The sequence below is a fragment of the Saccopteryx leptura genome, chromosome 3 (genome assembly GCF_036850995.1).
Source record: "Saccopteryx leptura isolate mSacLep1 chromosome 3, mSacLep1_pri_phased_curated, whole genome shotgun sequence".
Classification (NCBI taxonomy): domain Eukaryota; kingdom Metazoa; phylum Chordata; class Mammalia; order Chiroptera; family Emballonuridae; genus Saccopteryx; species Saccopteryx leptura.
Window position 1 is genome coordinate 1,708,735 of NC_089505.1, and position 27,402 is coordinate 1,736,136.

A 27,402-nucleotide genomic window follows, 5' to 3' on the forward strand; every position below is an offset into this window, starting at 1 on the left:
GGAAGGACACGATGCCAGACCACATCACGGAGCTTCCCGAACACCCCCTCCTGCCGGGACCCCACTGCTTTCGGGCATTTCCTGCCACAGGTCTGTCATTCCACGATAAACGTTTCCAGTAAGGGCCTGAATATCCAGAACTGCAAGAAACAGTGATTTTCCAAACCCGTAAGTGGCATCAGTAATAGGACATATGAGAGGAGCTGGAAGGCGCGGAGATTTTCCCGGAAAGCCGTGACTGCTCGGTCTGTGCATTTGTTTCCATCTTGCCGTTAGAATGTGAAATCACTCCTCTCGCTAAATGGGTACTCATTTAAAACACTGAACTGTTTCCCTGTCCTGCTGTGGAGCCCAATGATATAAACTCTCATGAATATGGAACTCAGCCCCTGGAAGCACATTATGTCAAAGATAGTTGGAGGTCAGCAGCTTAGAGCAATTTCTATGCATGAAGTCTCATTAATATAGGGCACCACACAGTAAGGAAGTTCTATCGCAGTTAGAGGGTGTGTGAGCGTGTGGAGGTGTGCGTGTGTGTGAATGTGTGTGTGTGTGAGTGTGTGAAAGTGTGTGTGAGTGCATGTATGTATGTGAGTGTGGGTGAGTGCATGCAGGTGTATGTGTGTTGAGTATGTGAATGTGTGAGAGCATACGTGTGCATGTCAATGTGTGTGAGTGTATGTGTGTGTGTGAGGACACAGAGAGCTGAGGGCAGCAGCAGGCACTGACTGTGGCTTGTGGATGAGGATGGGGAAGACAGAGTAATAAAGGGAATCACTCTAAATCAGAACAAATTGTTTAAAACAACAACACCTTGCTGAATCAAAAAACGTGGGCTTAAAATCCAAAGAAATTTCTGTCTCAAAAAAGACAAGTTTTCCTGACCCTGAGGCCACAAATGGCCCCAATTTCTCGGGAAACAAGTGGTAACCGGCCCTGGGTATCTGCAGGTTCTGAAGACACAGCCCACTGGTCATGCCTTGAGACCACAGTGGGAGGCACCGAGGTCTGGCCAGCCATGGGTCCTTAACCCAGAGCTGTGAGTCAGCTTTCTTGTTTTTATTTTATTTTATTAAAAAAAAATTTTTTTTAAGTGAGAAGTGGGGAGGCAGAGAGATAGACTTCTACATGTGCTCCAGCCAGGATCCACCCAGCCACCCCCTAGGGGGCGATGCTCTGCCCATCTGGGGCCATTGCTCTGTTGCTCAGCAACTGAGCTATTTTAGCCTCTGAGGCAGAGGCCATGGAGCCATCCTCAGTGCCCGGGCCCAACTGTCTCCAACTAAGCCATGGCTGCGGGAAGGGAAGAGAGAGAGAGAGAGAGAGAGAGAGAAGGGAGAAGGGGAGGGGTGGAGAAGCAGATGGTCACGTGTGCCCGGACTGGGAAATGAACCCAGTGCCTCTATATGCCGGCAGCATCTGTAACTCCACTGCTGAGCCAGCTGGGCTGCGAGTCAGCTTTCTAGGCACTCTCGGCCCCTGAAATGCTCTCGAATACGCTTGTAGGACAGCTGGGGTGGAAGCACCCAGAACGGAAGGCGAAGCTGTTGATGGTGCACAGAATCGCCGACAAACGGAGCCCATTGAACTCAGTGGGCTGTGCTTCCTACTGTTTGTAACACACACGGTTACTCTCACCCCATTCTCATCAGATGGTCCAAGTCACTCTTGATGGTCCCAGCTAGAGTTTGCCTTTATAGCTCTGACTGCAAATTCAACATCTTTTCTGGTGAAAAACATAAGAACAAAAACTATTTTCACACCCCACAGCAACTGAGATGGGGAAGATGAACATAAACATAGCCATTGGCTGGTGTGATTAACCAGATACATAGAGCAAAAATAGGAATAAAAATCCCAAGCATTGGAATAGTGTGAGCAGTACTTGGAATTCTCCGACTTGGGCTATAAGGAGAACTTAGACGCCTCTCATGAGGGAAATCTGAAAAAACTATCCAGCATCTGTTTGAAAGTTTAAAAGCAGGTGGAAACCTATGTTACTTAGGGATATATATGAATACGGGGTGACCGTTAGAAAAAGCACATAATGAGTATTGCAATAGTCAAGATAATAGTTGCATCGAGGAACGAGGGAGGAGGTTATGATTTGGGAAGGGGTGGTATGTGGAAGGTGTTGGGGTGTTGGCCACACTCATCTTCACAGTCTGGGTGTTAGTCACAGAGGTTTCTAGAACTGTGCAAATCTATAACACTATAAGTAGGTTTAAGCTCTGTTATGTATGTATGATAAGTCTCTTAAAAAATGTAAGACTATATCAATCCATTAAAATGCCATATTTAAAGGTCAGTTAATACTGTATCGACTAAGGTCAGAAACCTTCCAGACGCAGGGAGCGCCCTCCCTACTGACGTCGCCCGGAGAGCAAACCCAGGAATCGTGCTAACTGTGAACGGGCCGGGGAGGGGGTGGGATAGCGATGAGTTCAGGAAAGAAGAAGAGACTAGAATCTATGTAAACACAATTCATTAAATTTTTGAAAAAAGGGGGAAAAAAGGCAAATGGCTACAAAGGAGCCACAAACAGACTGGGGGCAGAAAGGATATATACATATATCTACTGTTGGGCAAATGAGTTTGTAAAATTTGGGTTTTTTGAGTTTGCTCGTTTTTATTGTTAAAAATGGCGCTGGGCAGCACCAGGTATGTGATCTGTGAAATTGCAAACTACCTTCCTGCTTGGGAAAGGGCCATTGTTATGCTGCTGTTTGCTGGAGGAGAGCTTTTCACACCAGAAAAGTTTTAAAAGGAAGAGGAGGAGCAGAAGAGAGAAGCCAGGATGGCAGGGGAAGAGAGAGAGAGCAGAGAGCATGCAGGGTGCTGAGGAGGAAGCCAGTTTGTGCAGAGGGAGAGCGAAGGTGTGCAGACGAGAACCAGGGCTCAGGGACTTTGCGAGCTCCGCTGAGACCGGTGGGGCCTTTGAGGTTAGGAGAAACCGGAGAAGATTCTCCTGGCTGTGGAACCGGAGAACGTGTCAGTGGCTTTGTGAGCTCGGCCTGATTGAAGAGGGAAGTGTTTTCCCTGTGTGTTTGCTCGTCGGCCAGTGCGAGTCTTTAATAAAAGATGGCCCACCAAAAAAAAAGAAAAAAAAGAAAAGAAGAAGAGAGCCTAAACCCAGCCGCCCTGAACACCCCTCCTGCCCACCCTGAGCACCTGCAGGCACCCTCCTAGATCTCTGTGGAGAGGTAATGAATTCACACCTGCTCCTGCTATTATAAAACTAAAGGTAGAATGTTCTTCTTGAGAGTTGGCGGCAGAAGTGGGTAGAAAGAAGTGATTCTTTGCTTTCTCCGCTGGCTGTTCAAAGCCTTCCTGTCCCGCTTCTGCTTTCTGAAATGTTATTTTTAACCACTTAAGATTTAAGAGAAGATGAACGGCAGTTTGGAAAGCACAAACATGGGCAGAGTAAGGGTCTGGGGTTCAGTTCACATGAGCAGGGACCCCCCCTGGGCCGGGGGGGATGAAGGCAGAAACACTGCTGGGAGCATTTCCAACAGGTCCACAAAACCATGTCGCCATAATCACCTACATAAACACACACGTACATGCCACGAACGCGGAAGCCTGGGTCTCTGAGGCCGGGTTCCACACGGGCAGCATTTCCAAGGCCAAACAGATGACCTGTCCGTCAGCAGCACCTGTTGATCCAGCCCGAGGGAGCTCCGAACCCCATCAGTTCTGTCCCACAGCTCGTTCTCCGGTCCTGCCCCTGTACCAGTCACTTCTTAGAATGAAGCTACTTGGTTGAGCAGCTGCTCCCGTTGCAGGCGTGAGAGGAGGGCTGAGAACACGGCCAACACATTCTCCGTCTCCCCACCCTCCCCACTGGCGAGGGAGACTGCTGTGTGCACATGTGCATGCACACACGATGCACAGGGATGCATGCTCACACACGAACATGCACTCACGTGCATGTGTGCACACGGACACACGACACACATGCACACACACGTGCACACCTCCTGGGGTTAGGCGGGGCCACGTGGCTGAGGTCTGGTATTGGGCATGTGGGGAGAAGTGGAAAGGCTCCATCCGTTTCCAGGCCTGGTCTCTAAAAGTCTCTGTGAGGTGACACTGGGCTCCCTCCCCCTCCGCCCCTCGCCTGGAGGCAGAGGCTGGGGTCCGTGTGGTGGCAGGGATTCAGAGCCTGCTGAGGATGGCAGCGCCGCCAGGGGGCACATATCTGACCCCCAGCCTGACGCTGTGAAGAGAGGCCTCATGGTCACTGTCATCTGAGTGGGACCAAAACCCGATTCTGCGACCTCCGTCCATGTTACCTTGGTTCAAGGAGGCCCACTGCCCTCCTGGTTCTGTGCTGCCTCGTACACTGAAATCCAAGGACATCTACCGAGCTGGCAAAGCCCCACCCACCCCTCCCAAATCAAAAGGAGCCTGGTGCTGCCTCGGGAGACAGGGGAGGACGAGTCAGGTGACTTTGAGGCTGCAGGAGCCCCTCCTTCGGGCCGGTGCTCACCGGCTGCTCAGTCCTGGGGCTCCCGCTGCCACGGTGGCCTCCAGGTGTGCGGGTCTGGGCGTAGGGACAGGGCAGGCTGCTTAATTCAGATGGACGGACAGACAGACATGTGGAGAACATGTGTGTGTGTGAACAGCCTTCTAAGCAGTTTGTTAGTAATTGAAAGCTCATAATATAAATTGCCAAAACGCTTTTCGCAAATATATGAATTTATATGCTGGCCTGTTTGACTGTATATCTACCACAGCATATTTTATGCTTTAAATGAGCAACTCTTTAGTAACTAATTATGCTCAAGTTTTTAAAATGTATTTTTTATGAATTGATTTTGAGAGCAACAGAGAGAGGAAGGGAGGGAGGGAGGGAGGAGAAGGAGGAGGAGAAGGAGGGAAACGAAGAGAGAGACAGAAAGAGAGACAGCAGTATTCATTTGTTGTTTACTTAGCTGAGCACTCACAGGCTGCTTCTCACATGTGCCCTGACCCGGGATCGAACCTGCAAACTCCGTGTTACGGGGCGACGCTATATCCAGCTGAGCTAACCAGGGTCATGTTCAAGTTTTAATACGTATATGAATCATTTGCATATCTTATTTAGTGATCTATCTTGTAATACATTTCTCTACTTTTCAATGTGGTTTTAGAAAGCACAGTGAGTGGATTATTTGTGTGCATTTGAAAGAGTAATGTTCAAAAGCCAAAAAGTAAATCATTTGTTGGATTTTAGCTTTCGCTCCCTAAATGGCCGTCTGACAACCAGCCTTCCTGGCTCTCTAGACATCAGGACTATTTCTGTCCCTCAAAAGGACTGAGACTACTGGTCTTGTGCTAAATATTTCCCCCAAAGGCCCTGAGGACCCTCTCAGACTGCAGTAGGCGAGTGGACATATTAGATAGGAAGGTGATGGCATTCTAAATTATATGAAAACTGAAATTATGTAAAAGATTACCTGGGAGGAGAAGAAGAAAAGGCAAACATCGAAGGCAGAGGGTGGCAATGCCCATGGCATGTCACAGGGGAGGGGGAACCACTCCCTCAGCCCCCACCCCACCTCGAGCGACGGGACGTCTGGGCTGCTGGAGCTCACAGTGAAGTGGAGGCAGATGCACTTTACACAGACTCCACGGCAACTCTCCAGCAGGGCTCTGGAATAAACGACCGACAGCCACGGAGCCCCTCCGCACCGTGTGAGCGACCCTCGGCGCCGCGAAGCCCCTCCGCACCGTGTGAGCGACCCTCCGCACCGTGTGAGTGACCCTCCGCACCGTGTGAGTGACCCTCGGCCCCTCCGCACCGTGTGAGTGACCCTCGGCCCCTCCGCACCGTGTGAGTGACCCTCGGCCCCTCCGCACCGTGTGAGTGACCCTCCGCACCGTGTGAGTGACCCTCGGCCCCTCCGCACCGTGTGAGTGACCCTCGGCCCCTCCGCACCGTGTGAGTGACCCTCCGCACCGTGTGAGTGACCCTCGGCCCCTCCGCACCGTGTGAGTGACCCTCGGCCCCTCCGCACCGTGTGAGCGACCCTCCGCACCGTGTGAGTGACCCTCCGCACCGTGTGAGTGACCCTCCGCACCGTGTGAGTGACCCTCCGCACCGTGTGAGTGACCCTCGGCCCCTCCGCACCGTGTGAGTGACCCTCCGCACCGTGTGAGTGACCCTCCGCACCGTGTGAGCGACCCTCCGCACCGTGTGAGTGACCCTCCGCACCGTGTGAGTGACCCTCCGCACCGTGTGAGTGACCCTCCGCACTGTGTGAGTGACCCTCCGCACTGTGTGAGTGACCCTCGGCGCTGGACGCAGACAGGCGGCACGGCGGCTTTTCCTCCTAACTCAGGGATGGACTATGCAGTCGCAGCGGAAGGACAGCAAATGTCCACCATAATTACGAGCTTTCTCCAACGCCCAGAGCTCCACGCAAGGGCTCATCAGAGGCTCTGGAGGTAGAGGCTGGTTGAGCTGTGTTTGCCAATCTTAGTTTCAGCTCCATCAACACTTACTGAAAAACCTGTGCTGACTAGCAGATCTAGCCACTCAGAGACAACGCAGACCTGGGCGGAGACAGTGCTTTTGTATTCGGTAATGCTGCAGGCGCCCCTGCTGGAGAACGGTCACCCCGGCCACAGTTCTCAAACCTTGAAGCCCGGGACTTGAGCAAATACGGAGAGCCACCCCCACGGCCCGAGGCAGGGCTGGGCATGGTGGTAGACACTGTGTTTTACTGAGATGCATGCCTGAGGCTGAGAACCAGTGCCTGGGGCAGAGTGGGGAGGCCCGTGGAGGAGGTGCTGCCTTGGAGCCAACCACACCTGGGTTCAAATCTCAGCTCCGCTCTTCCCGATGCTGAGAGGCTGGGCGCCCATCACACTGAGCCTTCACTTCTTCCTCTGAAAACTGACACTAAATCTCACTCTCCACGTTTACTGTTGCTTCCAATACAGAAAACAAGTGCTAAGAAATGAGAGATACTCTTTCCTTGACTTATTTCCAGAGAAGTTTCAAAGGTTTAGTCCTTTAACTGCTGCTTATAGGCCCACCCACCCATCCACCCATCCATCCATCCATCCATCCATCTATTATCCATCCACCCATCAATCCACTCATCCATCCATCATCCATCCATCCACCCACCCACCCATCTACCCATCCATCCGTTATCCATCCACCCATCCATCCACTCATCCATCCATCATCCATCCATCCACCCACCCACCCATCCACCCATCCATCCATCCATCCATCCATCATCCATCCATCCACCCATCCACCCATCTACCCATCCATCCATTATCCATCCACCCATCAATCCACTCATCCATCCATCTATCCACCCATCTATCCACCCACCCATCCACCTATCCATCCATCCACTCATCCACCATCCATCCATCCATCCATCCATCCATCCATCCATCCACTCATCCATCCATCTATCCATCCATCCATCCATCCATCCACCCATCCATCCACCCACCCATCCATTCATCCAACATCCACTCATCTATCCATCCACCCACCCATCCATCCATCCATCATCCATCCATCCACCCACCCATCCATCCATCCATCATCCATCCATCCATCCACCACCGATCCATCCATCCATCATCCATCCATCCACCCACCCACCGATCCATCCATCATCCATCCATCCACCCACCCATCCATCCATCATCCATCCATCCACCCACCCATCCATCCATCATCCATCCACCCACCCATCCATCCATCATCCATCCATCCATCCATCATCCATCCATCCACCCACCCACCCACCCATCCATCATCCATCCATCCACCCACCCATCCATCCATCCATCATCCATCCATCCACCCACCCACCCACAGTGATGACAGCACACACCCCAGAGCCACAGCTGGCTGGTTGTGAGCCCATGCATCCCTACTGGCTGGGATACCACGTGCAGTTTGATGAACATCCATGAGCCTCAGTGCTCCATCTGGTGTTGAAATAATGACAACACCTGTTACAACAGGGCTCCCTGGGGATGCAGTGAGTGTCCGTGGCACCTCACGTACAGGAAGTGCTCAGGAGCAGCTCTAATCGTTACTTATTTTTTCTCTTGGGGAAATAAAACTCAGCAGACCTCTCTTCCAGAGCATAACCAACCTTTCCAATCAAATGAGGAGCTCACACAAAGAAAGGTGTTTTAAACCAGTTCTGATTGTCATAATAACTGAAAAAGGCTGGTTCACTGCTGACCAACCACGCCCTGAAGAATGTGTATGCCTAAAGTTGAGCGCTGAAGGTGTTTAGCTTAGAGCCTGGCCTGTGGTGGCGCAGTGGAGAAAGCGTCGATCTGGAAAACTGTGGTCACCTGTTCAAAACCCTGCACTTGTCTGGTCGAGGCACATATGGGAGTTGATGCTTCCTGCTCCTCCCCCCTTCTGTATCTCTCTCTCTTTCTCTCTCTCTCTCTCTTTCCCTTCTCTAAAATGAAGAAATAAAATCTTTTTTTAAAAAAGTGTTTCTCTTAGAGATAGTGAAGGAGGCTTCCAAGTCTGAACTACGGGGAGAGAAAAGAGCCCTTATTGTTTTGGTGGTAAGCGGCACTAGACATTCATATAGGACTGGTGAATTTATATGGGCACTGCTGGCAAGACATTTGGAATGAGAGCCATTTAGCAGCAGAAATACAAGCTTTATCTGGCTCTTCTGTGGCTTCTGTGGGGCCAGAGCAGTTTGCTAATCCTCCTTACAGCCCCTGTTGTTGATATATGGCTAGGAGTCTAGAAATGCCCATCTCGGTTGTTTATTTTTCACCCAATATCTTGACTCAAATACTAGTGAATGCCCCCCCCCCCACCTCAGGCCCTGGAGATACTAAATAATGAAATTTGGGGAAAGGGCTGTTCTGTATGGATGGGAGCAGGGTAGGGGTTAAGCAGCTGTGTTTCTCACAGAGCGTGGAAGAGCAGTCTTGAGCAATGGGGTGCGTTAGAGACACCTACTAACTATTCGCTTTGAGCAGTACCCATGCCCCTCACCCTCCCTGTGCCTGCAGGAGAGCTCATTCTCGTTTGTGAGCCACAGAAAGTCCTTTGGTCTATGCCAAAGCAGGGACACAACCATCAAGCACATTTACAGACTTCTTTGCCAATGAACCTGCCCCATTCCAGCCTCATCCAGAGCCCCCGGCTCAGAGAAGTCGAGGAGTGGGTCCCCGCGGCAGATTCCTGTGCCTGAGAAGCCCTCTCTCATCTGTCACTGGAAGGAAGTGGTGGCTTTAGGAATAAAATGCCCCTTGAATACATAAAGATATTTTACTTGAATCTTCTTGGAAGATTTATTCTCCAAAACCAGCTAGCCGTCACCACCAGTGATGAGAAGCGGTTGGCTAGGTAGTCTACACTGGCCGGGTTGCGGGGGAAGGGACATGTCCTCGGAGAAGCCAACACGGTCCACTCGCAAGTTTCCCCCAAACGAAGACGGTGCCAGCGCCTGATCTTGAGGTCCAGTCATTCCACACAGAACTGCGGAGTTGGGCCGAGAACCTGGGGGACCGTTCCAAGCACCCCGACCAGCGTGAGCAGCGGCACACCCGCGTACCTGTACGGAGCTGGCGTAGACACACTCTGGGCCACACTAGAGGGCTCCAGCTCCCACAGGGTTGACCTTCCGATGCACTCACAGCTCTTTTACGCAACCAACCATTCTTTTTGCCTTTCGTACATGTTAATTAAGTCTTAGTTCTAAGATCATAGACACTGATAGTGACCTTTTAATGAACCCCCAGCATTCTCGACTGTGGAAGAACATAGGTTTAATCTAGTCTTGTTCCGAATGGTCTGTTCTTCCTATTGACAGTTTGCAAAACTTTGATTTTTCTAATTCTGTATTATTACTACTTTCTTTTATGCGCCTTATTCTATGCTCAATGAATCAAGGCAAAGTCAAATAAACCAAGGGGAAAAGATGGCCAGAGAAATGGGAAAAGTATATAATGCTTGATAATTGGTTGATTTATGCCTTGATTTATAGGAAATGCCAACCTATGGTTGAGGAATGTCTAAATACATGTTCCTCTACGAATATTCACACCTATGTATATGTACACATATGCACATACACACATATTATATGTACTGTCCATGGGAATACATGTATTACGAAACAAGAAAAACAAATAGTCCCTTTTGTGCTTACTGTCTTCAGCATGTAACCTAAAGACACTTTTAATGGCACTGTTTCAGATCATCCACATAACGACATATGAGATGGGTGCTGTGGTCTTATCTCCATTCTACCTTACAGGAAACCGAGGCACGTCAGTAGGAAGAGCCTTGCCCCGTGGTGCACAGGTATTCAGTCTCAGCGTCAGGATTTGGACATGGCTCCTCTGATGCTCTGTGTCCATCCCGGGTTCCGGGCAAAATGGTTCATTGGTTCGCTGGAGGTATTATTAGAGCTTCTGCAGGTGTGGTTTAAGATAGGAATATATGAAGCCTCCCTAAGAAAGCGTCGGCTGCTCCTGGTACCTCTTGCACCCAGGTCTGCAGAGCAGATGCCCACGTGCCATCAGGTGTATGGGGGACGTCCTGAAGGGGTGGGGGAGCCCCACCACAGAGACTCAGAGAGGGGGGCTCTCTCCTACAGAAGATGACCTGTGCATGGCTGGAAGAATTATGGATGGGTGTTTTCATCTAATTGAGCTCACTCTGTCATAATACCTAAGTGACTTGAGGAGACCCAAGGTTCCCGAGAGAAGCCATCCATTCCAGATAGCACTCAGAGCACCGGCGTGAGGCCAGAGGGACAAGGACGGCCGTGAGGAAGGGAGGCGCCGTTACCCCTGACAGCAAGCCTCTCCTTGACTGTATGACAGGCCCTGAGACGTAAACTAAGCTGGGCGTGAAGCCGTTACACTCAGCCAGACATTTAAAAATTAAGCACGTCATAAATGATGAGAGTGCCTCTGTTGAGCCATGGTTCAAGACAATCCATTTTGTTTTTATATATACAAAAAAAAAAAAAAATCTATGACAACATTTGAAGGTCTCTTTTTTACATAATACAGGAAAACATAATTTGAGTCACAGGAAGAAAAGGCAGAAATAGTACCCGACAAATAATGCTGTGACAAACTGAACTATACTTTGTTACGAGGAAGCACTCTTGGAGTGCAGCCATCCCTCACCCAGGGACACATGCTCCACGACACCCCCCCCCCCAGCAGATGCTGATGATATGAGGGTACTGAACACGCACTCACTCCCTGCCTCGCTCGCCATGGTAACAAAGAGATTGAACCCCAAGTGTAATGTTCTAAGGATGCCATTGGCAAGGTTAGTTTTAGAAAACACCTTTAAAATGTACTTAAAATACAATTACACTAAATAAGAAGGTACACAAATAATGCATTTTAATTAGATAGGGCTTGATCATGCAAACCTTGTGTTTCATTGAGAGGTTGTTAGTTACCTTGCGGCAAAAAAAGCTAGCAAAATTAAAAGCTAGTTTACATACATTCTTTATAAAAATACAAGTGATGTGACATTGTTCACCTGTCCTGTGATGGCAAGGAATTGTCAATAGTGTAGAGTGCTATACAGAAAGTATTTTTGAAAAAATACATTCAATCTATTCACTTAACCTGTCCCTTGAGGAAAAAGTGGCATTTTAAAAAATGATTGAGAAAAAAAATGCAAAAGGACCTTAAACTTACAAAAGGTACTCAGACCTTACTCGAAATAAGAAAAAAAAAATGTGGAAACAGCATTTCTCGAATATAAGGTTGGGAATAAAAAATCCCAAAGTCTTGTAACCGCTCTGTTGGTGAGACAGTGGAGAAACGGCTGTGGTGGGACCGAGAAGTGACCCTGCTGCTGGGAGGGAAATGGAAACAAAGGCACCTCTTCCCTTTGCTACAGTAACCCCACCTCACGACAGTCTGAGCAGCTACGGAAATGTGTGTGTGCACACAGTCTCTCAGGTGTAGCAACATCTGTAAAGAGACCAATGAAAACGTAGTGTTCACTAATAAGGAAAAAGAGAGGCATAGACACACAACGGAATTCAATTATGCTACTATGGAAATAAACAAAATATTCATATATTGCTAGGGAGTAATCTCCCAAATACAATATAGCCCGCAGAATGGGGGAAGAAAAGCAAGGTGGAGAAAAACAGTCACAGTATTCAATGTTCTACTGTAGAAGGGGAGGCACAAATTTTTTTTCTGTATTTTTCCAAAGTGAGAAGTGGGGAGGCAGACAGACTCCCATCCGCGCCCGACCAGGATCCACCCCACTGCCCACCAGGGGGCGATGCTCTGCCCATCTGGGGTGTCGCTCTGTTGCCGCCAGAGTCGTTCTAGCACCTGAGACAGAGGCCACGAAGCCACCCTCAGTGCCCGGGCCATCTTTGCTCCAATGGAGCCTTGGCTGCGGGAGGGGAAGAGAGAGACAGAGAGGAAGGAGAGGGGGAGGGGTGGAGAAGCAGATGGGCGCTTCTCCTGTGTGCCCTGGCCAGGAATCAAATCTAGGACTTCTACACGCCGGGTCGACGCTCTACCACTGAGCCAACCGGCCAGGGCCCAGAAGAGGTGACATAAATTTATATCAACACTTACATCATTGGTAATTTGTTTACATGTTTTTTTTTAAATGGGAGATTTTTCAAACAATGGCATTCCTTTGGGGAGAAAAGGAAGATTGAAGTAAATAAGAACAAAAGCTCTATTTCTGTTATTGTAACTTGTTTTAGAGCTCTGAATTTGGAATTCTGTCAATATTTTACATAATTATTACCATAAAATGAATTTTAAAAGCAACTTGGAGAAAATTAAATGTGTTTGTGATTGGTGACATAACTATACAGTGACTGTCATGTCCTCTATCCCTTTGGGAATATCTCTAATGACAAACCAAACGGCACAAGTCTTACCATTGTTTTCAGGAAGCATACTTTGCTGATGGTGTTCTAATGCTGACACCATTGTGTGTGTACTGTAACTAAGACAAACGTGTAATTATGTTGATCTCACTTAGTAATAGGATTTCTGCTGAGAAGCAACAACAGTTGTAAGGTTAGTGACTTCAAGTAAAAATTCCATAACCCTGAATTTGAACTGGAAATGTCAGTATAACTTGTTTCAAATTTTATTTAGAAAATGAAATTTAATAGGGTGACCTGACATTTATTTTGAAAGCATGCTTCCCAGCTCATTTAATTAAACCTAGAAACAGTGACCAAATTATGTAGTAACAGTGAGCACACCAAGCCCCAACCAAGACTGTGTCTTCTAAATACTGCTTCCTATTACAGGGAACCAGAGTTCCTTAGAAAAATGGTTGATTCCAGGTTATTGAGCAAGAATTATAAAAAACAAAAAAAACTAGAATATCTCATTGTACTAGAAAGTCTGGCTAATGTGCCCCAAGTAAAATTTAAAAATAAATGAGAAATAAATAAATGATAAACTGGTTTATAAAGGCAACTTGACTATGAAGAAAAATTTGAAAATGGATATTTATAGATGTTTCCATGTTATTTGGTTTTGTAAAGGAACAGGGTTTATCAATAAAAAAAAAAAAAACTCATCAAAAACTTAAAGACAGAAGCAGGATCTCCCAAACTTCAAATAAATGTTTCACTGATTTTTGAACCCTTTTGTTGAAAATATAAAAGCACGAGACCTTTCAATCATGTTCCGTAACAATATATTGACACATATATTATGTAAATATTAATTTCAAAATCATTGCATTATTGGCAGATACATTTGAAAAATTAGTATCATCGTTTACAAAGTCCTCAATGCAATCAGCTACTTCCATTTGAATCTCTGAAAAAATTTTTAAGGTATGTTTTTCAGCTGTGATCAACATTAAAACTGAGAGTTGAAATCAACTGAACTTAAAACCTGACCATTCAATCAAGGTAACACATAGTTTCCAGCCACAATTTTCAAAATTAATGAAGCATATTTAATCATACTGCAGTCATTAAATATATATGTATATATATGAGTTATGGACCCTTAATCACTTCACATATAAAAATTAACTCAAAGTGGATCAATGACCTAAATATAAGAGCTAAGCTATTAAATAAAAACATATGGATACATTTTCATGACCTTGGATTTGGTAATGGATTCTTTCACTTGACACCAAGAGCACAAGCAGCAACAGGAAAAAAAATAGATCAGTTGGAATTCATCAAAATTAAAATGTTTTGTGCATCAAGGACATTATCACCAACCTACATGTTTGGAGAAAAGTTCGGAAATCATGTGTCTGATAAAGGTCTAGTGTCCAGAATACATAAAGAATGTTTACGACTCAACAAGGCAAACAACGCAATCAGAAGTGCACAAAGGTCTCGATCAGGCATTTCACCAAATAGATCCTCAAATGGCAAACAAGCAGATGAGAAGGTATTCAGCATTAAGGAAATGCCAAGTCAAATCCACCATAAGATACTAACTACTTCTTACTCAATAGGATGGCTACGTAAAAACAAACAAACACAAAACAAAACCAGAAACATAACCAGTGTTGGTGAGGACGTGAAGGAATAAGAACTCTTAGAAGTTATTGGTAACGGTGCAAAATGGTACAGCAGCTGTGAAACATCGTCTGGTAGTTCTTCAAAAGGTTAAACACGGAAATACGACATGACTCAGCATTATTCCAAACAATGGCAAATGCCCATCAACAAATGAACAAGAAAACACCACCTGTTCTTTCCACAGAACGCAATGTGATTCAGCCATAAAAGCGAATGCAGACACATGCCACCACTCGGATGAAACCTAAACCCACGATGTTCAGTGAAAGAAGGCACACTCAGAAGGTCACAGACTGTGTGATTTCTTTGGTACGAAGCATCTAGAACTGGCAGCTCCATGGAGACCGACCCAGCGGCTGTCGTGAGATGGGGGTCAGGAGAAACGGGGAGTGACCAGTTCATGGAGATGGGCTAGTTTTCTGGGGGTGATTCCAACGTTTTGAAACGAGAGAGAGACAGCTGGCCACTGCGTGGCATTGTGAAGGCATGGAACGCCACTGGAGTTGCTCACTCTAAAAGGGTTCTTTGTCCGTTATCTGAATTTCACACAATGCCCAAATAATAATAACATAGTGCAAGTAAAAAGAGATCTTGTTAATGTGAAAGACTTAAAAATATTTCAAATCTTAAATATTTTAGATTTACTTCATTCTTCTTTAATCTCTTTTTAAAATATATGTCCATTCATACATATGTGTATATGTTCAAAATCTTTAGTGAGAGGAGAAGGTAATTAAAAAATGTGGAGAGAACTGCTCTAGACCCAAGGTCATAAACCTGTAACTTGCAGTGTGAATCCATAGACATCCTTTATGGACCTTGGCTGAATAATACTGCAAATTTTATTTTCAATGCCTTTATGCAGGTTTTGCATTTTTTAGGTCAATACAGTTCTTTCAGACCTTGGTGTTTTGTGTTTTTCATTTTCTCTCTGTGTGTGATCCAAACAATGTTTCTTGCCCAGCAATGATCAAATAGCCACTTGAATTTTCAACCCTCGCTAGGGACTGGGTGCATCTAAGATAGTTCCACACCAGCAGCGATCCCTCGGTTCTGAATCGGCATCCAACACATGCCGGACTTACCCACACAAGGCAGGGAGTAGCCCAGCTGAGCGTCGTGCGTGAACTGCCGGTCGTTGAGTCTGGTCACACAGTACAGGTGGAAACAGTCTAGGCAGATCACGTGGCGGTCGCTGCACTGGAAAACCAGCACGGGGCTCCTGTGGAGATGAAGAGAGACATTGCTGTAGGACGTCTAGGGCAGGGATGCCACAGGCGCTGCAGGACACCTGGCCACCCAGCCGGCTGCTGAGGGCACGCTCTGCTCTGTGCAGACCCATCTGGCTGAGCACGGAGCTCTCCTTCCAGGGCCACGTCTTAAAGATCGGAGGCATGCCAATCACTACACAGAACATCGATTTTCCTAATCTTATATGTTTTATTATTCATCAGCTGGTTAGACCCAAGCTCCGATATACACTCTTTCTAGAAGCCTGCCCTGATGCATAATTCCAAATTAACCTACTAATAACCCCATACACTTATAGGTACTTCTAGCGATCTATCTTACAGCATCGTGCTGATGACTTTCTCCTCTCTTGGCGACTGTGACCCCTTGATGGCAGATACTGGGGCTGCTTTACATTGATATTCTCACAGCACCGGGCATTTGGAAGGTTTTGCATAAATGCTCCTTGATTTTGACTATAATAACGTGTAGGAGCTGAACTTCCCCAAAGTCAAAAGAAGAATGACTGTTGCCCCAAAGCTGGCAGGTTAAACAGGTGCTCATACCCCACTGGCCGGTCGGAAGGACAGGTAACCCGTGGAGATGCTTCCGCTTCCAGGGCGTGTCTCTGTGCCGCCCCACACCTCCCACTACCCAGTTTCCTAAATTAAGGTGAGGAGATTACTATAAATTGATACATGCAAGTCCTAAAAGTTTTGGATTCCCTTAAAACGCTTTACAGGAAAAAAAAAAATCTCCTCAATAACCATGCAATTTTTTGCTAGCAAAGAAATCTTATAATTTTATGACGAAAAGGAGACCAATGGAATATATTAATTTGAGATCAGTCCCGAGGCAATTTAGTAGGAAAATACAAGTCACTGGAGTTTATTTAGATAAGCCTGTTCTCTATGTAACGATAATAAAACACAAAATAGTTTTCATTTCACACACAATTCCTAACAGAGCTGTGTCCTTCCAAAGCCCTTTCCCCAGAAAAACAGATGCCAAACATTATTAATATTGCTGAAAGATAATTATTGAACAGTTAAAATATTTTCAAAAGTCTGTTTTGCCACTTATTTTGAAGCAACATCTAACACAAAACCAAACAGGGGGGAGGGGAGAGGAATAAATAACTTAAAAAGAACCCTTGATATTTGAACGTCATGGATCTCGTGGACAACGGCCGACTTAATCCGGGCTGGCGTGTCCCCAGATATTTTGATGCGCTTCCACTTTCCATATCTGAACCCACTGAGGGCCTTTTTCAAGTAAGTATTGACTGTGTTCTGAACCGCCAGCCTTTCTCCTTGTAACAGTTCCCCCTGAAGACGATACAGTATCACACTGCGCTCTTTCTGATGTGAGAGCCAGGCAGTACGCAGGCACGCACACGGCTCACTCACTCGTGCTGACCCCACGGGGCTGCTCTGCTTCACCCTCTCCTCTCAGAGCGGATCCTGTGAAAAATACCGGCCGCTCTGGGCTTTCGCAACATGGTCGATTAAGCCTGTGCAGACCCGTAATCTGCTGGCAATGCGTGGAAACTTGGGAGGAAAATAGAACATTTATAAAAATGTTCCTATATGTAACCAGGTTAAAAAGAAAGCTTGGCGATTGTCCTGTGAGAAGAAATGAAACGTGACGCCAAAGCCGTCAGCACATGAACCACTGCCATGGTGTCCCTGGGGGAAGTCCAGGTAGGTGCAGGGCACGCAGCCATCGGTCTAGAAAACGAGTCCTTTCCCCTCTCGCGGCGCCCCCTCTGCAGTGCGCATGGCCGGCGGACGAGGGCAGCGGCAGCCATTAACGGCTTGAGGAGTGCGTGCGGACCGGGACTCGAGACCCATTTGGGATGGACTGATTGCAGCCACTGACATCAATAGCTCTCATTATACAGGGAGGGGGGGAGGGAGGGAGGGGGTGGGGGAGAGAGAGAGGGAGGGAGGGAGGGAGCGAAGGAGAGAGAGAAAGACATCAAGAAGGCTTTAGAGCAGGGGTCCCCAAACTACGGCCCGCGGGCCACATGCAGCCCCCTGAGGCCATTTAACCGGCCCCTGCCACACTTCCAGAAGGGGCACCTCTTTCACTGGTGGTCAGTGAGAGACGCAAAGCATGGCATCGCTCACATACAGTACTACTTCCAGTGACGTGGGATGCACGCCTCACGGCTCCGGAAGCACGTCATATCACTTGTTACATCTAGCAGTGACAAATATGGAACCGGACATTGACCATCTCATTAGCCAAAAGCAGGCCCGTAGTTCCCATTGAAATACTGGTCAGTTTATTGATTTAAATTTACTTGTTCTTTACTTTAAATATTGTATTTGTTCCTGTTTTGTTTTTTTACTTTAAAATAAGATATGTGCAGTGTGCATAGGGATTTGTTCATAGTTTTTTTTTATAGTCTGGCCCTCCAATGGTCTGAGGGACAGTGAACTGGCCCCCTGTGTAAAAAGTTTGGGGACCCCTGCTTTAGAGAATGTTCACCTTAAAACCAGTAGGAGATACACGGAACACCAGGTAACAGCGGGTCACGAGCGGGAGAACCGCAGGGAAAGGGGTCCAGCATATAGAGTGTGCGCAGCACGGAAGGTGAGAACAGAGACCACACAGCTCGCCTCTAGGAGAGTCACTGCCTGGAACCGGGGTGCGTGGCGGCCCTGAGAAGCTGCAGTGTCTGTGACAGTGACGGAGGCAGCCACACAGGTGCTTTCGCGTGCCCGTGTCAGACAGGAAGGAAACTCACAGCTGCGGGGAGTCAGAAGAGTTACACCAGTCAGTCACCGGAAGTTCTCAGTCCGTCACCATCTGTACGGAGTCGATTTATATTCTATGTCTATGGGGACCTACTGATGGCTCGGGAGTAGACACACGCATGTGGGTTTATAGATACGTGATGACGCACAGACTGTCATAGGTAGTATATGTCTATACGTCATGTAGAAGTATCTGTCAGTGGGTTTCTTGATACAGTCGAGGTGGGGTTGCTTATCGCTTACAAAGAACGTCCCTGGTACGTGTGAAACATTTAGGTGAGGGATGAGCATGACACCCACAGAAAGGCTATTAGATTAGTCACCTGAGTCATCTGAAAGAAAGTAAAAATCATGCCATGAATAGAGGGACCACATAATTGACTTCCTATATGCTACACGGAAGACGAAACAGGGGACCTAGTATTTACGAGCACCTACAGGTGCCTGGCTAGGAACTTCACATACGTTGTTCCTTCCCTTTCATTCCCCTGAAATAAACCCCTGGGCCCTCCCACGGCCCTCCCACCCCTCCTGTTCCTCTCCCTGCCCCCTCTCACCGGTGTCTACATGGTCCTAGCACACGCAGCTCGTTCCTCTAAGAGAAGGATCTCACGCTCACTGTCATCCATTCCTGGAATATAATACTAGCTTCAAGGTTTAAATCAAAATCCCAATTGTCAAGGTCCAGTTCAAGACCAAAGACCTCCCAGAAACTTTCCTGGGAGCCCAATTCTTTGCTGGTTCTTCCTTTGCACCCACAAGGTCTCCAGATATTACCCCCCCCACCCCGACATTTTAGTATCCACCATTAGAATCTGGTAATTCATTTATTTTCAAATGGAACTTAGTGGAGTTGACACTGGTTAACACAATGACACAGGCTTCAGGTGTCCCCTTCTACAACACGTCCTGCACACCATGTTGTGTGTCTACCCCCCACCACCAAGCCAAGTCTCCCTCCATCACCATGTGTACCCCTACACCCACCTGACCTCCCCCTTACCCCTATTCTATCACCACCCTGTTGGCTGCGCCCATGAGCTTTTTTCCAAACTTTTTTTTTTTTGCTCAATCAATCTCTCCACTTTTATGTTTCATCCGTTGCCACCCTAGCTGTCAGGATTCAGTGAAAAGTCTGGAAACACCAGAGGCCAAGCTTGACTGACACGGTCATGACTCGCATGCCTCTCCACGCACAGGGCTGAGCAACTGACAGTCATGTAATCAAGCTCCTGATTGCACCAGTGGGTAAACAAACAGGGTGCTTTTGTTTTATAATTTCTCTGCTCCCGCCCATACCTTTCCATTCAGTTTTCATTGAGCATCTACTTTGGCGAATGTAGGCCCTTTACAAACATGTGTGGGAGACAGCACTGAGGGAGTGAAACCAACATCATACAGGTGTGTAACCGCTATAAACCTCGGGAGACACAGAGGCCCCGCCACCGTGCTTTGTCTGGGGACACGGGGTGTGCAACAGAAACTGCGCGCAGAGGCCAGGGGACCCGGGGACATGCAGAAACTCCAGGACTCAGCCTTCTGTACGGCGCATTTTCACCAATGAAATAAAAGTTGGTTTTGCATCTCATTTGCGTAATCAAACAACTTTCTTTCACTTGTCGTTTGCTTTTCTGATGTTCTTGTTTAATAATAATAATAATAGTAAATTAAATGTTTCTTTTTTTTATCGCTTCATATTCAATTTGAAATATCCCCTATTTTTTTTTTTTTTTTGTATTTTTCTGAAGCTGGAAACGGGGAGAGACAGTCAGACAGACTCCCGCATGCGCCCCACCGGGATCCACCTGGCACGCCCACCAGGGGCGAAGCTCTTCCCACCAGGGGGCGATGCTCTGCCCCTCCGGGTGGGGGGGGGTCGCTCTGCCGCGACCAGAGCCACTCTAGCGCCTGGGGCAGAGGCCAAGGAGCCATCCCCAGCGCCTGGGCCATCTTTGCTCCAATGGAGCCTTGGCTGCGGGAGGGGAAGAGAGAGACAGAGAGGAAGGAGGGGGGGGTGGAGAAGCAAATGGGCGCTTCTCCTGTGTGCCCTGGCCGGGAATCGAACCCGGGTCCTCCGCACGCCAGGCCGACGCTCTACCGCTGAGCCAACCGGCCAGGGCCTTCCCCTAATTTCTGCGAGCAGAATATTACAGGAGGTTTTCGTAGTCACTGAACTCAGGTGCCTGGAAGTTAGGATGGAAGGGACCTGTGCGTCCAGACAGCCTCCACTGGGAACCAGTGAGCTGAATTCAAACAAATGGGAAGAGTGCATCCGGAGAGAAACTTGGCTTCTGGTCAGGAGAGGAAATAGACATGGGAAAGAATTCTCGGAACGCAGAAGCTACCCACTGGGCTGACTGAGAAGATGTATATCGGGAAAAGAGGGAGGAGGGATGAAAAGCACCGGGGACAGAAAGGCTTCTGGTCAGGGACACCGACAGGAGCGGAGGGACTCTCGAAGACCAACCTCCTCTGTGGCACCAGGTCATGGGCTGCACCAAAGACGCCAGGCGGGGGAAGGGACCGATGTGTTAGTAAGTTTAATGCTGAGGGAAGCTGGCAGGGCGAGAGGCTGGAAGTCGTGAGAACTGCTGGGAGGTTGTTTGAATAACTCAGACGTGAGTTACCGAGGGACTTGGGTGTGCTGGTGGCTTCAGAAATGGCAGCGAGGAGACAGATGGCAGTGACATTTCTGAGAACACGCCAGGACTTACCTCCTCACAGGTCTCTGTTCCTCCCGACAGTCCTCTGTGCCCTTTGCTCAAATTATATATAAATGTTAACTGATCAATCTGGAAAATGATTTTACCCTCATGAGCCAGGTTACAGAGCAGTGAATCAAAGGTTACATAAAGTTCTCAATCATATGGAAGAGGAGTTATGAACGCTCTGGTTGACATTACTGAAGAGGTATTTGTAATTGATGTCACCCCCCACCCCCTGCTTTTGTTAAAGGAGTGAGCCAAACACCTCTCTGTTCACAGTGTGTTGGGCATAATTGAAGGGGTCTTAGTAAAAAGTATGGCAAGGCCTTCACAGACGTCACACAAAGTACAATATTGTTACACTGTAGTCCAAAGATGTGAACTATTGTAAACCAGTTCTGCAGTGTCCAAAAATAGCAACATGTTTTATATGAATATGATAAACATGCATTTTAGTCTGCTCTCTGCTTCATTTCTCTCTCTCTCTCTCTCTCCATCTATCCATCTGTCAAAATCTGTCCGTTTTTCTGTCTGTCTTCCCCATGCACATCTTCATTTATACCCAGTAAGAAAGAGGAACAGGACACACATTGGATGCAATGTGCCAGCGACGTTTAGGTGAGTGAAGATCAGGAAGCACGTCTAAGCTCTAAAGGAAGTAAAATCCTAACAAAGTAGAGAGGGCAGGGGTGCAAATGGCGGGATAGGGGGCAGGATGTTTCAGGCTGGGTCGCGATGCGGGAAGACCAGGCTGGGGGGCGGGGCGGCAGCGGCAGGCGTGGTCCCCGGGGGCCCCTCCCAGGCACTGACGCGGTCCCTCCCGCACATCAGTCCCTCCCGCACGTCAGTCCGTCCCGCACGTCAGTCCGTCCCGCACGTCAGTCCCTCCCGCACGTCAGTCCCTCCCGCACGTCAGCCGTCAGCCCCTCCCGCACGTCAGCCCCTCCCGCACGTCAGCCCCTCCCTGCCTCACACCGCGGGAAACATGGACGTGGCCGTGCGTGACTTCCAGAACCAGAGGGGAAGGACGGCCACGGCTCTGTTTCCGCTTGTGCTCTCTCCTGGGGTCGCCTGCTCTGAGGGAAGGGAGTGACCACGGGGCCAGGACCCTCAGGCAGCCCTGCGGAGAGGTCCCCGGCAAGGAACGGCGGCCTGTCCACGACAGCCGGCCCCGGAGCCGGTCATCCCCCGAGCCGGTCATCCCCCGAGCCGGCCATCCCCCGAGCCGGCCATCCCCCGAGCCGGTCATCCCCCGAGCCGGTCATCCCCCGAGCCGGTCATCCCCCGAGGCCATCCCCCGAGCCGGCCATCCCCCGAGCCGGTCATCCCCCGAGCCGGCCATCCCCCGAGCCGGCCATCCCCCGAGCCGGCCATCCCCCGAGCCGGTCATCCCCCGAGGCCATCCCCCGAGCCGGCCATCCCCCGAGCCGGCCATCCCCCGAGCCGGCCATCCCCCGAGCCGGTCATCCCCCGAGGCCATCCCCCGAGCCGGTCATCCCCCGAGCCGGCCATCCCCCGAGCCGGCCATCCCCCGAGCCGGCCATCCCCCGAGCCGGTCATCCCCCGAGGCCATCCCCCGAGCCGGTCATCCCCCGAGCCGGTCATCCCCCGAGCCGGTCATCCCCCGAGGCCATCCCCCGAGCCGGCCATCCCCCGAGCCGGTCATCCCCCGAGCCGGCCATCCCCTGAGCCGGCAGCCCCGAGCCGGCCATCCCCCGAGCCGGTCATCCCCCGAGGCCATCCCCCGAGCCGGCCATCCCCCGAGCCGGCCATCCCCCGAGCCGGCCATCCCCCGAGCCGGTCATCCCCCGAGGCCATCCCCCGAGCCGGCCATCCCCCGAGCCGGTCATCCCCCGAGGCCATCCCCCGAGCCGGCAGCCCCCGAGCCGGTCATCCCCCGAGGCCATCCCCCGAGCCGGCAGCCCCCGAGCCGGCAGCCCCCGAGCCGGTCATCCCCCGAGCCGGCAGCCCCGAGCCGGCAGCCCCCGAGCCGGCAGCCCCGAGCCGGTCATCCCCCGAGCCGGCCATCCCCCGAGCCGGCAGCCCCGAGCCGGTCATCCCCCGAGCCGGCCATCCCCGGAGCCGGCAGCCCCGAGCCGGCAGCCCCGAGCCGGCCATTCCCCGAGCCGGCCATCCCCCGAGCCGGCCATCCCCCGAGCCGGTCATCCCCCGAGGCCATCCCCCGAGCCGGCCATCCCCCGAGCCGGTCATCCCCCGAGGCCATCCCCCGAGCCGGCAGCCCCCGAGCCGGTCATCCCCCGAGGCCATCCCCCGAGCCGGCAGCCCCCGAGCCGGCAGCCCCCGAGCCGGTCATCCCCCGAGCCGGCAGCCCCGAGCCGGCAGCCCCCGAGCCGGCCATCCCCCGAGCCGGCCATCCCTGAGCCGGCAGCCCCGAGCCGGCCATCCCCCGAGCCGGTCATCCCCCGAGCCGGCAGCCCCGAGCCGGCCATCCCCCGAGCCGGTCATCCCCCGAGCCGGCAGCCCCGAGCCGGCCATCCCCCGAGCCGGCCATCCCCCGAGCCGGTCATCCCCCGAGCCGGCAGCCCCGAGCCGGCCATCCCCCGAGCCGGTCATCCCCCGAGCCGGCCATCCCCCGAGCCGGCCATCCCCCGAGCCGGCCATCCCCGAGCCGGCAGCCCCGAGCCGGTCATCCCCCGAGCCGGTCATCCCCCGAGCCGGCAGCCCCGAGCCGGCCATCCCCCGAGCCGGCCATCCCCCGAGCCGGCCATCCCCCGAGCCGGCCATCCCCGAGCCGGCAGCCCCGAGCCGGTCATCCCCCAAGCCGGCCATCCCCCGAGCCGGCCATCCCCCGAGCCGGTCATCCCCTGAGCCGGCAGCCCCGAGCCGGTCATCCCCCGAGCCGGCCATCCCCAAAGCAGGTCCCCCGGCCCAAGGCCAGCCCGCGGGGGACCGCAGGCCTGGTGGACACCTCGCCCTGACCTCAGCCACCTTGAGCAGCCGTCCAGCTGGGCTGCTCCCAAAGTCCAGACCCACAGACAGCGGGTGAGATACGTCTCCCGTGACCTTAAACCCAGACGTGTGGGGCTCATTCCTCCCAACGCAGCGGTGTGACCAGCGTGTGCTCAGGGGAGGAAGGTCACACGTGGAAAGTCAGAAGAGAGCTGATGGAGGCCGGGGTCACTGACGGCGAATCGGACTTCAGGGGACGGAGAGGGAGGAGACATTCTGGGCCCAGGGAAGCAGGGGCGGAGGGGTCGAGTCCAGAGCGCGGGAGGACGGTGCCAAGTCACCCACTGGGGCTGCTCTCCCACCCCGGGGAAAAGCAAAATCGCGTACAGATACGGATCTGGGGAGAAGAGGAATTTCTGGAACGCAATGAAAAGCAATGCACGTTAGAATAAAAATATTCAATGCCAATCACAGAAGAGATACAAATGAACCTTCCTCACTGGAGGGAGAAAGGCAGTCCTGAAATTTAGCTAACCCAGCTTGACCCTCGACAATGCACACGCTGTCCTCACAGTGTTCAGGCAACAGGAACACAGATGTCATGCCCCAGTTAGCAATCTTCCTGAGGTCTCCACAAACCCTCTGCACATGAACAACGGGGACTCCTGGGAATTTAGCAAAGCATTTGATTAGATAAAAATAATTAGAGGAGGGAAACTACACCATTAAAGGAACTCGAATTTATCTTCTTAACAACTGTCACTTTAAATCCCTTTTAGTTAGAGACAGCTTATACACAATAAAGAAGCCCCTGAGACCTCAGAAACCGAATGCATTTCCACTTCATCTATATTTAGCATCATTACCTACTAATTGACCAAGTGCACTGCCGACAGAGCCGTCTGCAGCACGCAGCCTGCCCGCAGAAATGCCAGAGACAACAGTCTGCCCACACGTGCCATAGGAGTTCATTATGTGAGTTAGCCAAGTGAGCAGTCCCAGTCTCTGAAGAGGCCCCGGATCCAAGACACTAATTGATAGACTCAACTTCTGGAAATTTAAATAAGCTTCAACAGTCGAATGACCTTCAAAATCCCTGCCAGCAGCCAAGTTTAAAATCCTGAGCTATGTTCACTGGCCATCAGTCTGCCTGGAACCAGAGCCCTATGGAAGCCCAGGCGGCGGCCCCTGCCAATCTCCCCCAGCCCCCCTCTGCTGAACACAGCAGTTCTTCCTGCTCTGTTCAGTCCACATTGCTGCACACAAAAAAAGGGGGTTGACTAAGCTCTGTAAGCTGGCCTGCAGAAGTCCCCACGTCTCAGCATATAAAACACACCCAAGGCAGAGACTGTCTACATTCCCAAATCCGACTTTCGCCGGTCCATTCTGCCAACACGTTTGAACAGCCGCTACATGCTAGGTGCTGTCTCATCAACATGACATCAACGTGAACAAGACACGGTCCTGCCCTCAGGGCCTCACAGTTCTATAGGGTGGAAGATAAGGAATTATCTCACAGTGTAGGGAGCCCTACCATAAGGGTGGGTTTAGAGATCGCTGACCCCCCTGGGGTTAGGAACGGGGTCTCTATATAGCTCATGGCTCAGTGCATTCAGTCCATATGGAGAGAAGATGGATAGTAAACCAACTCCATGGCTTCCCTTGTTTATGAAAGCTTTAAATACAATGTTATATAAAATGATGTAGTAAACGCATCACAAATAAAATGATTAGGAGATATAAATTCTTTGTTTACTTCCCTACTTGACAAAATTCCCCTTTCCTCTTCGATACTCATTCAGAAATTCTATATCCCATCTGTGGTGTTAAATGTTACTGGATTCAAGAGAATTTCTAACCTCAGTTTGATCCAAAGTTTGATCCCACTGATCAATCCTCTGTAAACTCTCTTGTCATCCATGGGCAGTTTGATGCCCAGAGAACCACCTGGTTTTTTTCTGTATCTCATGGTTATGATATTCACCAAAATAGTGCTACATTCTCGGATGTGCTCCTGGTGTGATAACTGACAGTCCTGTGGGCATTTTTTCTGCATTGGGTACCCAGGGCTTTCTTCACTTAACATCTCCCTATCAGGGTAACTATATCCCTGTTGACATGGTAACCTCAAGGGGTAGCCCCTTTATCTGCTCCAGACATTGTTTCAATATAGCTTAGTGATTTTGAGAGAGCCTACAAAACAGGAGCCATGGATGTAGTTGAGCCAAGATACAGAGTAGCAAGATGAACGCGTTCTAGAGCAGACAGGTTTGGCCTGGGGGTGTCAGTCTAGTCGGAGTTCTCCCAACTCAACCCCCGCGTGCTGGCTGACCCTGAAGCAGTGCTCTGAATCCCCCACCCAGGGGCCCTAGGCAATGTAATCAGCACACCTCGGCAGCAGTATTCCAAAGGGCTTCTCACCATGGTAGGTCTTGGCCAAAATGATAAACTGGTCACACAGTGCCAATGTGTCAAGATGCCGGATTTTGCTCAAGTCACCTCACAATATGCATCTTTCAAACTGCCACACAAAAATCCTTCTGCTTCTCTCGGATCAGGCCCCCCCAGACTCCGGACCACCTCTTCCTTACGCGCTCATCCCTGCGTGCACGCTTCTTCCCAACCTGTCTGCATTTTCTATCAAACAAAAGCCGTCACGGTTCCGCTCAAATCCAGCCTCCTTCAGGGACGCTTCTCCAGGAAGGCTCCGGCTAAGGGCGCCTCTCCACTCACCGCCCAGCCTCCTGTCACACGCACGCTGGGGAGGTCCTGGTTTTACACGCAGCGTGCTATTTTAGGTCCACGTTATTGTATTGCCCCCACCTGCTTCATGACAGGTGCAGGTCTCCCAGCTCAAACTCACACGCGCCCGGGGGGATGCCCCGTGGGCTGGTTCCCAGGCCCGGCACCGGGTGGGGGTGGGGGGTGCACAGAGCTGGTCCTCAGAAGTCCTGTCCACGGTGAGAGCCCATCTGGGCCTTCGGGGGGATGAACGAGGGGCTACTGGGCCCAACGCTGGTCAGCAGAGAACGTTCCCTGCCTGAGGGGGAAAATAGGGACAAAAGGGCGAGGAGTCGGCCTGACTAAGAAAGTCGAGGGGAGCGAGGAGGTCCTGCAAGAGCACTTCCAACGTAAGGAAGTAGGGACGCTGCGAGGCCGAGCGGTGTGTTTTCATTTTACCCCTTTAGCTTTTATCAAAGTTCCGACCCCCCCCCCCCCCCAGAGCCTGAAAATGGAACTAGGACACAAGGACTCTACGGCCACAAG

At 50.5% G+C, this 27,402-nt stretch overlaps 1 protein-coding gene across 1 annotated transcript in view; it reads right to left on the reverse strand.

Annotated features, from left to right (window-relative positions):
* The window catches only part of PRKN (parkin RBR E3 ubiquitin protein ligase), an 893,077-nt gene that overhangs the window by 166,507 nt on the left and 699,168 nt on the right, over positions 1–27,402 (reverse strand). The window contains exon 7 of the mRNA XM_066372515.1: positions 15,611–15,747. Within this exon, the coding sequence (XP_066228612.1) occupies positions 15,611–15,747 (137 nt within the window). The remainder of the gene's footprint in view (positions 1–15,610; positions 15,748–27,402) is intronic.